Genomic DNA, 12,905 nt, shown 5'->3' on the forward strand with positions numbered 1-12,905 from the left:
AATGTATCTAACCATCAACAGACCAAAACCATTAATTTTATAGTGTACAAACTTTATATCTTAAGGAAGAAAATTATGTAATTGTAACAAAATGTTTATTTGGAATCAATAATTACTAGTAATAACGATTCTGTTGAGATTTTGAACACGTGAACTGCGTAAAAGTAAAAACATAAAAGTGAAATGCCTGAAAACCTGGCCATAATTTCATGATTAATGAAAAAAACTTCAAGGAAAATTAATTTTATCAGAAATTTCACGATTTAAATTAATTAAGACGCAATGTTAAAGTAATCACTACCTTAATGTTCACCTTCATACCAATTCTTTAACTAAATATCAAAAATTAAGTTTGACTAGTTGAATTTCATTAAAAGAGCCATAATGAAACTAGAGTTCGTATGCTTTCAGGACAATAGCCAATGTTTGCAGCCATTTAGGAAACTAATTAGCCCTACTGAGAAGAAATGTATGGTCAAACTACAAGATTATGGTAAAATTTACCGTGCTTCTGGCTCTATGGGAACACCAAAAATCTTGGTAATTTTTTTCGCAGCACTTTGGTAGTGATTTTTGTAAAATTAGCAATAAAGTGTGATTTTATATTATGTGATGAAATTTGATAAATGAAGTAAACTTTGTTAATTTTGCCATGGTAGCTTAGAGCATGGCATAAAAAGCATTTATTTGGTTAGATTTACTTTTCAATTTTGCATTTTTTTGTAAATGTGTTTTAAAAAGAACTAGAATTTTAAAAACCAAAATTTTCGGTAAACCGTTACAATATGAACGTAAAAATTAAATGAATGCTTTAAATACCATATATTTTGGTTATTATTACCAGAATTATGGCTTAGGAATTATGGTCAGAATTACGAAACCATTACCAAATGAATGGTTCAAATAACGTACATGTTAATTTTATTAACCAGAATTATGTATGTATTTTTTTTACTAGAAATGTCATTACCATACATTTTGATAGTTATACAAAACATTTTTCTCTGTGCACAATATAGGCTTAAAATGATCGCTACAGGAGAAATATTTCTTTTTAAATTTAATCTTTAAGTGAACATATAACAAAAGACTTTTCAAATTTAATTATTAAGTATTGATATCACGAAACAATTATATGATTTTTTTTCTAATTAACTATTTAACTAGCTAACACAATTGCATTATAAAAAGCAAATAAAACATTAGAGTTAAAAGCCTGGAACTATTTTTTCTTATTTATTCATAAACAGTTCATAAAACAACAATGCATTTTCATGAACAAGTTTTATTAGTTAGAGATTTAAGCAATATGCTTTGAAAGGGTGAAAAAACTTCTTTTGTATACAATGATGGGTGTTTCCTTCTTCCAATAATTGTTTATTCGGAAATTTAAGTGGTAAATACTATCCCTAGATAATTGTGATTAATAATTAACAAAGCACTTTTTCATTTGTATTTAGAGAAAAAGGAACTTAATAGAACGGGAAGACAAGCTTAGAAGAGCCATGTCGATACTTGTTCTATTATAGCATATTTAAGAAAATAAACTGTTAACTATTATAAGAGCTGTTGATATCTTAAAAGAAATTACTATCATTGTGTCGGTTTCTTCATTCAGCCACCTTTATTATTTCGTATTTATTAGCAGTAGATTCTAATTGATGACAGTTTAGTCTACTTAATTAAGATTTAAAATTCAAACGTGTTCCTTCGAATTTGGTGCACAAGAAAATATGAACTTTGTACTTTACTCCGAGTTTCTCAATGTAAACAAATTATATGTAACAGTGAGGCGCTAATGGTGCTCCAAATTTTACTAATAATATATATATATATATATGAGTTTAGCAACATTATCAATGATTTAATTTAATTTATTTCATTAATTTCGAGCGTAATTCATACCGATTACCAGCATTCTCCAACCAACTACATTGTATTGCTATGAATAAGGTGACTCAACCATAGAAACCATGGAGTGACGAGTTACAAATACTGTTTTATACTGTCAAATACTGTGTTTCTAAAAGCATATCAGGAGTTACTAATTCTAAATCCATCTGCTTATTTAATCCTTCAACTCTCAATAGCTGAATTTCATCCTTCTAGAACTATGTACATATAATCACCAAAACTTTGGACTCATGTGGTGCGTAACGTGTACGTAGTGCATCACAGAGTATTTATATTCTCCCTTCCGAGTCTTGTAAGCTTATAGTATTTTAAAACATTATTTACAGTAAAAATTTTGGAGCCAAACTACGGTAAAATGAGTACCGGTACTTTTTACCGCACAATCTATTTTTACCGGAACATGTTGCGGAACAAAAAATACAATATATCATACTTTTTACAGTAATAATTGCCGTAAAATCACTGAATTACTCTAATTAAATAAATATTGCTGTAAAAATTACGGTACCGTAAAAATGGATTTTACGGTGATATGGATTTTATGGATGGTACACCCAAAGTGCACTGTAAGAAATTTCTCGAAAAAAATTTTTAAGTAACAATTTATTTAATTGTTATTTTTCCATATTTAAACAACACAGCATACCATAAATAAGATTGTATTCAAACTGTTAACTGTGAGAAAACCATTTATTAACTGCTTTCACCTAATACGGTTAAACAATCAGAACTATCGCACCAACTAAGTCAACCTAATGAAGCCACATAGTTCCTTGCAGCTATGTACATACTGTAACCGCGAGGGCTAATTTGTAAGTTTCATGAATGACAGAACAGGGGTTCAAGTCCCAGCGTTGACACCACAATATTTCCTCAATTCGCTTCAACTCATGAAGAGTTTTCAGTGTCTTGCGCAATCCAATTTGTGTTCTGCTCTCTCCAATGTCTATTACCTACACATCATTCACGCGTAGATGGCAGCACCATAAAGCTGCTAAACTATCTCAGATGTTAAGTTAAATTTCTTTTTGACGGTATTGAGACTATGCTAGTTGTAAATGGTTACGAAACCATATAGTTCTATGCCCATGCTTTTTTTTTAATCACACAAGCTGTAAACGGTTTCATAACCGTAAAGTTAAAAATGTTCTTCATACCGAAAACTTTACAGTTAATTGGTTGAGCAGACTGCTGCCGTTTATTTTATCATAATTTTGGAATAAAAATTCTCACAGTATACTAGAACGTTATGTAATAACTTTATTCACAATTTTTTACCAAATTATTAGTCCTACTGACTTTAGCTTAATCTCATTTACATCATAAATAAAAAAATATACATCAGAATATTGTCTGTATATAGTCACCTTTTTCTTCAAACTTGAAAAAATACATTTGTCCCTAACTTTCAGTTTCTATGTTCATATTTTAATTTTTTTCCACAACTATTATCAATGAGCAAAACGAAATAATAATCGTGTTTCATTCCACTACGGATTTATATCTACCTAGCATATTTTCTTTAAAGTTTATTAATACTTTAAATAATCACCTTTCCCCCTTAGTTGTGTCTCAAAAATTGGCCACAAACTTTTGTTTTTTTATGCTCACACTGTAAAATTTCCGGATCAAATTCCGGTATGAAGTACCGGCACTTGGAGTGTATCATCAGTGAAATCCTTTTTACTGTAAAATATTATATGCTAATTTTTACAGTGACATTTATATTATTAAAATGATTCAGTAATTTTGCTGCAATTATTACTGTAAAAAGTACGGTTTATCAGATGTTTTTTTCCGTAACATGCTCCAGTAAAAATTTATTATACATAAAAATGGATTTTGATTCGGTGTTTTTAACAGAACACATTTCAATTAGCACGACTGAGAAAACCTTTGCTCATTATTCACTTAGAAAATTAAACTAGGATAAAAACTAAAATAGAACCTTGGGAGCATGTAAAGTAGATAACTGTCCTAAACTTAAAATATTATTTGAAGATAACAAAAAATAAATAGAATATAATAATAAAATTCACATATAACTTGTTGATATGTTGGTATCAACAAGTTGTGCATGAAGCACTGCTTAACAAAATGAAGTAAAAATATTTCGCCCTTCAAATTAAGCATGATAATAACAATTTCGAATATACCCTTTTGACACCTCATAAAAGTCGAAAGGATTTCAAACCATCTGATCCCAAATGTAAATCTACACTGTCTCAATCTAAGAAAAATTTGGAAGCATTAAAGCTCCTCATTACTTATTCATAGCATGGCCACAGGTCTTAAGTGCTACTTTGGAATCAACTTCCTTCATGTTCCTCCCATTAAGAGCTTTAAGGGAAACGCATATGGGATTCACACAAATCCCCAATTTTTTTTTCTTTTAGAAAATAATCGCCGGTGCAGAAGATAAGAGGGCTTTCTTATCCTTCTTCTGATTGTTATTCCATTATTTATATAGCGTATAAAGAATGTGCAGAGTTATCAGGCAGAGTTCTGAGGGAAGTTGGAATCGGAGGAAGGTGGAAAGAGGATGACATCCCTACCTGTAACCATGGTTACCCAGAGCATGAGAAGCACAACAGAGAAGACGGCAGAGCTGCAGGGCCCCACACTTCGCTCACACATCATTGCTGCATGCAACCAGCTTCTCGATGACACCAGCACACGATGTTGTCCAGGTCTGCAACACAACAGAATGCCATTTATTACGTAACTTTTTATCTCATTTTTTGTTTCTGTTTTTAGGATAAATCCGTGACTCGCCTTATCCGATAATCTGAAGGTAAGAAATGTTTCATTTTTTTACAGTCTTATTCGATGTTGATCGGGAATTTTGCCACACGTTGAAATGTTGATAGGTAAGTAAGTTATCAGGAAAGGATAAGGCGAGTCTCTCATTTTTTTTCTTTTGCTTACTTTGTTTCTGAATGTTATCTATTAATTTCTCTTATGTTATATTCTAGCATCAACAGGTAGGCTTTTGATGCTTAAGAAATATATGATATATTTATGTCGGTTTTCGAAGCAGTGATAATTTTTATCAACTTTTACATTGTAGTAGAGATATTTATATTTCCATTTAAATCAAAACTATGAATACATCAAATTTTTAAGCAATAAATAGCCGAAAGGACCTTTAGATTTTTTTGTCATATTTATGAATCAAATAAAAAAAACTTAAAAATTTATGTCTTATTTTGATTGAAGAAAAATTTTTAAAATAAATTAAAAATCATTAAAATTTTATTACTAAAATACAATATGTATAAAATTACGGAAAATGTAAATAAATGCATAAAATTGAAAAAACTCGTTTAAAAGACTATAAAAAATAATATAGGCATAAAAATTGCAGTTGAAAATACTATATTCAGTACAGTTTGTATCTTTACTTTTTCAATTTGGTTTTTCGTTTTTAAGATTTTCAATACAATTTAATTTAGTATTATCTACATATAACTTTTGCATAATATTGTTATGGTATATTGTTTTAAAGTCTAAAAAACTGGATTGAAATAAAACACCATTTTTATACTATTATTTTCATTATTAAAATTTAAATTCAACAGATTTAGATAATAACGTATAATAACAGTGTGATGAATTTATCGAAAAGTCATTGCGGATAATTAAATTTATGAAAACATCATCAACTTATTTTTGATTTGTATACCTGTTGCCGAATAAGAATAGATAAATTTATTTTATTAATTATTAATTGAATGATCACTGCATAGTGTTTCAACAATAAATAATTTGTCATGAATATTTAATAATTTTGTATAATACCTCCATTTCTTCCAATTTTAATAACTTATTCCAATTTAATTTGTTTTAAAAACAAGCATAATTAGTTTAGATTTATTTGTGCAAGGCTTTTTGTGTAAGTAAATTTTCAATCAACAAAATGTTTTGCTTGTTTTGTATATTTTGCTACATATTTTGCTTTTATTTAAAAAAATTTTATTTTGGATTGAACACGAGAGAATATGGTCGCTACAATTCTCATTATTTCTGATACTTAGTAAATTTACTCGGTTAAATTATGACATACGTAAAATTTAAAAAAAGATCAAATAATTATTTATATAATGCAGTTAAAATTGTTAAATATATAAATTCAAACTTATGTTGATTCTAATATTTTGGATTAAAATCAGTCCATTGATCTATTGGTTTTTATCCTTTTCTTTAAAACAGATGGTGTTAATTAATACTATTGAATAAATTCTCGAACATATTTTATGTAAAGCTGTTTAATTTTGTACTGATTACCATTACTGAGATATATTGTAAAATTATTGACTTCTTTCACCGGATCCTGGCAGGAAGGTTGTTCTTTGACAGTTTAGGCTTCTTTTGAGAAGAATGTCGTGATTTAAAATTAGTTTATCTTTAAATTCAATGTATCTTTAGAATATCAAAAATTAATAGAACTATGTTTTCTAACATGTTCTGGCATTGGAGTGATGTAGACTCCATATTCCAACACGATGATACTACTCTTCAAAATGCAAATTCTTCTGAGCGATTAACTTTTTCCGAAAATCATTCATTCCAGCAATATATTATCCAGGATTCTTTTACAGTTAAAATATTTCAGATAGGTGTTCAAGAATTGTCTAGGCAGAATATACTACAAATAATGCTAATTAAAGCACGTGTAGTGTACATCGGAAACAGTTTTAAATTTAACTTGTGATACTAGAGCATATATTTTTTTAAGTAATCAAGTTAAATTAAAATACAAAAAAAATTTTAAATGATATCATAATTTATCTTAATATTCCCTATCGTTTTAGGAAAGCGTGAAGTAAATACATTTTTAAATAATAGTTTTGGGATTGTAAATTGAGACATAGATAATAACAAGAATTTAAATATTATTATAAAATCAACTACCTTTTTATAATTGCCATATTGTTTACTTTATTTCTTTTTATCTGTTTCATAAAATGCTATTACTATAGACTTAATACAAAATTTATCAATGAATTGAAGAAAAATATTAATGCAGTGTCTCGTATAAGACTAAAAAAAATTTTGGAAACAGTATTTAGGTTCAATATTTAACAATTTTTTTATTTATTAGCTTTTAACTGAGATATACGAGCGTTTTGGACAAGTTAGGTTTTGAAGCACTCTGATGCAATAAATTTTTAAGGAATCCAATTTTATTGTTGCGGAACATTTAAAATTAATTTTCCCTGTTACAACCATCTTGCTATCTATCTGGATCAAGCCTGCAGTATTTTTCATCAAAGACTGGTACACTGCTTAGCTTTGATTGTTTGAAAATGGTTTTCTACCTTTTCATAGGACCAATTTTATTTGTGTTGTCAGGCAATTGATTTATAGATTTTATTTACAAATGATACATTCTTTGACTTATTTCGTGCTTTATATTAATGATTGTCGAAAAGAGTTTAAGGAAATAATGCTACAATTTTATCAGTCTTTTTTTTAATGAGTTAGTTCGTTCTTTGCAACTAAGACGCAAATGTACTTCCTTAATTCGTTTATAAATAATCCATCGGATTAAGCATAGGTCGTTATTTTAATAATAAATAATGATTTAAATAATTAATATTTTAATAATTAGGGAGGAATGTAAGATCTTGAACTAATTTTAAATCATTATTTTTTATACAAAATATAATAGTTAATTTTTGTTATTATTTAATTAGCTAATACTAAATTATTAATTAATTAAATATTATTTTATTATTTATAATTATAATTATCATAATTTTAAAAAATTACATTATTATTTATTATTTTTATACAATTTATTAAATTATTATTAATTTGAGTAATTAGTAAATTTATTAATTACTAATTTTATTAACTATTAACTTATTATTATTCTATTAATATTTTAGTCCAAGAAAATAATTAATATGATTTTGAAATTTCATGGTAATGCGTTTATCTATTAATGCAGTTATAATTTTTTGGTTATCAATGTGGTATAAATACGTTTGTTTATTAATGTGTATAAATGCTTTTGTCTATTAATGTAATTTTTTTATGAATGGATTTTGTTATACATATCGTAAATCTTTTCAAAGTGAGAAAAGTAGGTCCAAGATACAATTTAGTGTTGTACCTAAGACTACCATAGGTTGTACCTTGAAATATTGGATGTTACTTCCTGGATAACAATTATTTTCCATTATTTCTTTTAAGCTTGTTAGTTGATTGAATCTGGATATTTATACAATCAAAACTTACTTTTAATTTTGCTTGCAAGCTTGCAAAAGCTTGAAAAAATCAAGGTAATCGTAAACGCAATACCAAAAAGAAATAAAAAAATTAATTGAAGTATTTAAAAAAATATATAGCTTTTCTAGGAACATAAAAACTGTTACTCATTGTGAGCGGCATAGTCCACAGAGAAATAGATCTTTGCTCACTGGACCTGTTGCGCATACTGGGAATGGGTCTTCGGTACAAGAAGCATACACTTTTTGATTTTGTTAGGCCTAACAAAAATAGTTTTCTTCAAAAAAAAAAGATATTTTATCTAAAAATGATAATTTGTTACGTATCTTCCTAAGTTATGGTTTCAAATGCAAAGATTGTCGCTTTTCATTTTCTAATAAAATGGATTGAAAAACTATTCAGTAAATATAAAATTAAAAAATGTTCTTCTACACATTCTTGTAACACCTAAATTGGTCACCACATAGCAGACAATACCTTTTGTTGCGGGTATCAACTACTCATACTGAATGCAAAATTTCCTGTGGCGTAAATAATTAGATTTGTCCGAGGCCCAACCAGTGGTCAGTAAAATCTATATTTTTAGAAGTTAATACTACAACTTCTTTATTAGAAATGTATTATTACTGCAACTATTTTTTAATATAGTGATTGCAAACTGCTTTTCGAAATATATTACTACTTAACTACTTTTAGGAGAGCACTTCGTTGTGGAATTCAATTTACTCTCATGTTCAAAACTGAAAAAAATGGAGAGTATTGCAAGAAAAATATTTTCGTTCAACCTGCATTTTTAATCCTTTCTTTATAGCGAATATTTATTTCTCGAAATGATAGACAATTATCAAACATTTATGATTTTAATGAATGTTTAAAGTTTAAGTTCACTGAGAAAAACCGAAATTAAGTACATTGGGAACATTTTCATTGTGTCCGCTGATGGACTCGCGTAAGGTTTGTACCAATTAGATTCGAAAAATTAGTTGTATTTCGCACCTTGTTCTATTATTAAGATAATGTTGTAATGTAAAAATTGTTGCATCGAATCACTACAAACTGATTTTTTTTCCTTTTTGTATCGCATTACTCACTAAACTACTTTTTTTTTCAAAAAGAAACCCATTACACTAGAAACTAAGGCAAAAATAGTTATTAAAGTAGTTTCGTTACTTGTAACGCGCTAGTACCAACCTATAAAACTCTCTCGTACTGAATGAAATAGTTATAGTAAGCAAAATAAACTAAGATTATGAAACTGGATAATTGTGCTTCATAAATTGTAAAAGATCTGAGCTTTAAAATTTTCTGTTTCCTTCATAACTCAAATTATGCATTCCGAAATTAAATTCTAAGGAAATTTTAATTTCCTGGTAATAAGCAAAAATTACCCTCAAGAATAATTATTTATTGAAGGTGAGCGAAATGAAATTGTTAACAGTTAATTTTGACCTTTTAAAATGTGATATTACAAACTAAAATAATCACTTTCACAAATTTTTCTTTATGTCGTCCAAAAAAAACATGAATGCACCTAAAATTAGACAGTTTTCGTATTCGTTTATAATATTACCTAACAATCTTTATACTATTTAATAACTGCGTCATATATTTTAATGACCTTCTGTATGTTAATAATTACATTACTAATTCTAACAACGTATTTATTATGTTGAAATATAAAATTTTTATAGGTACATAAATATATTATTGTCATTAAGTATTGTTAAGAGCAATAAATCTATGCGAAAAACAGTGGCGACTAGCAACAATAGGCATTTGTCGCAAGATGCATGCCTCATTCCGTATAAGTCTCATTCCTAAACTCAAAAGTTTTACAGTTCATATGCATTGATAGTATCATAATTCTATTTCTTGCTTTATTTGAATTTCAGCTTCTTTTTATTTTTATGCAAACATCACTTTCTTCTGTCTGCGATTCTCTTGTGATGAACGAATACATTGTACCATGATCTTACATTTTTATTTGGCTATTTAATTGATTTCAAAAAATAAAAGATAATGTTATTAAGTCTCTTTTGTTTGTTGGAATCTCTACAAGAAAAAATTTATTTAGAAGCTTCAAAATGGCAATACAAGTTGTATGATGGTATCAAGGCTGATATCTTACCCTACTTTAGTTTGATATTGATTTTCAATATTTATAGTTAAAATAGCAATATTAATACTGTGCTTTACATTCGCATTTTGGAGTGTTTCTATTGTTTCAAAAGCAAATATATGTTAAATAAAGTAAGTGAAAATTTTCATACACATTTTATCATAGGGCAAAATTAGAAAATTATGATACTGGCTAGCTTCCAGTAGCAGTATTTTTAAAAATAACCTTTTTTAAAAAATGTGACTGCCTCATTTCCAAATCGGAAATTTTAGACTGTTTAAAAAAAGCAATGCTGATATTAAAAATGTAAGGCATTTCTTTTGAAACATTTCTCAACACGCGGTAAAAAGTACAAGGTTATTTTCGAAATTGAATAAAAATTTTAAGAAACTAGTGGGAAATTTTAGTTTTTGAATGCTATAAAATATCCATAATAATTTCATACTTATTTTTTAAAAAAATTATCTATAAAATGCACATGTTTTGTATTTTTGACGAAAAAGTAACAATCGGATGACAACTGGCCGTTTACTATATTTAGTTCCTCTTGCCCTGAAAAATTTAACATCAAATTACGGTGGAAAAAAAAAATACCAGCACTAAGGGACCCGGTACTTTTTTCGGTAAAATCCATATTTACGGGAACATGTTACGAAACAAAAATTCTGATATGCCGTAATTTCTTACACTAATAATTATCGTAAAATCACTTATTCATTCTAAAGAAATAAATATTACTGCAAACATCACGGTTTAAAATTTTCGGTAAAAGTGAATTTTACGGTAAAATTAGTTTTATGGATGAGCACCGGTACTTTATCCTGTAATTTTATCCGGAATATTTTGCAGTGCTTTCGCCCATGTTTACCCTTAATTTTGCCCTATAACTTTTATGCTGCTTCTCTAATCAAAACATTTTAATTTGGTTCATCCACTTTATTATTCCATCACTCTACTCATGTTGTTCAAACTTAGACAATAAGAAATTTCTACTTATATTTTCTTCAGTGTAATCGATTTTTTATGGTAATTTTACTTAACACTTTAACATGCAACAGGAAAGGGGCAATAATATATATTTATGAGTCATATCCAATCATGAGAACAGACATTTTACGTGTTTTTGTTGTATATTGATCATAATAGTTACTCTTTTGACTATTGAATTATTGAGCAAATTTTAGATCCAAGGCAATGGCATGAGATCACGCTATCCAGTGTCGTTTTAATATAATATGAACATCTCAGGAAATCGATATAGCGTTGAAATTTATTTTTTTTAAAAAATGACAAGCAAAAAGCTAGTAGACTTATTTTCAGCGTTATTTGTTTCTATGTAATGAGTTATTCTAGGGAAAACAATTTAATATAGATAGTAAAATTGCATGCTTTTAAGTATCTAAAATCTGTACAGTACGCAAAAAAAAGTAAATAAATAAACAAAACACTTTCAGCAACTTTTGATCTAAATATAGAATTTTCACGTATTAGGACTCGATCTTAATGGTTAGATGGGGTGACTTCTGGTAAATAATTGGTGTAGACGATATTTTAGGTTACGAAATCAGGCAGAAAAACTTTTCTGAGCATACATTTTTTTAAGGATTTGGATTCCTTATTCCCTAAGAATAGGAAGTAGTCGCCATTTGGTCAAAATCGGAGAACTAAGTTTGGACCTCTTAATGAAGGAATTTAATAATAAACTAAATTTATAAGTGAAGTTTATAATTGTGAGCAAAACTTCTTTGATTTGCATAAAAGAAGAATCTCGAGATATGGTGAAATGCACAAAAAGTAAGCGTAACATTACAGGGTCCCAACTAAGGATAGCTCTCTTTTTTCTCATGGAACTGTAACCCTCTATAATTGAGGGTAGGATATCAAAATCTGCCGTTAAATCGTATGCAGCACAGAAAAAATTCGTTTTTGTGTCTGATTTCGTAAGTTAAAAAAAGCAATGCACTAATAATTAGCAATGCACCAATCGTCTGCACTAATTAATTAGCATATTGGAGGTTATCTTGTAAACCATTAACTTTGAGTCCTAGTACGTGAAAATCCGATGAAATCTGTAATTCAGGATTTCTTCCCTTTTTTTCCATTTACTTTACGTAATTTATTGTAAAAAAATATTTAAAAATATTAAAAATAATTAAAATCTCCAGGATTCCACAAAAATCCAAGATATACAAGTTAAAGTTTTTTTTAAACAAAAAATAATAATATCCAAACGTGAGAAATTTCAGTTTGTCAATAAGTGGACAAAAATTAGATATTATTATTATTTAAAAATAATCTTCCATATTTGCGAGAGAAATAATAATAAATTCAGCATTAAAACCTTTGTGAGAAAACATTAATTTCTATAGAGAAAACTAAATGAACTTTAGTTCAAACAAGCCTCAACAAGTAAAGTCAATTTTCCTTCATTATAATTTATATTTCCAATGAAGAAGAATTTTACCATATTGGACTGCATTAAAAATAGTTAATCGCAAAACCTTTTTATTGTTTATCGCTCTTTATTTCAAATTGTAGGACCCTGGGTAACATTACAGAATTTCCTTAATTATGAAACTTTTTTCAATTAATAATATTGGAAACCGGTTTTTATTACAAGAAAACCAACAATTTA

The 12,905-nt window shown here is 27.8% G+C and overlaps 1 protein-coding gene across 2 annotated transcripts in view; it reads right to left on the bottom strand.

Annotated features, from left to right (window-relative positions):
* The window catches only part of LOC107448937 (U-scoloptoxin(19)-Tl1a), a 62,154-nt gene that overhangs the window by 17,274 nt on the left and 31,975 nt on the right, over positions 1–12,905 (bottom strand). For both annotated transcript variants that reach the window (XM_016064309.4, XM_016064310.4), the window contains exon 2: positions 4,470–4,606. In XM_016064309.4, the coding sequence (XP_015919795.1) occupies positions 4,470–4,606 (137 nt within the window). The remainder of the gene's footprint in view (positions 1–4,469; positions 4,607–12,905) is intronic.

This window comes from Parasteatoda tepidariorum, chromosome X1 (assembly GCF_043381705.1).
Source record: "Parasteatoda tepidariorum isolate YZ-2023 chromosome X1, CAS_Ptep_4.0, whole genome shotgun sequence".
Classification (NCBI taxonomy): Eukaryota; Metazoa; Arthropoda; class Arachnida; order Araneae; family Theridiidae; genus Parasteatoda; species Parasteatoda tepidariorum.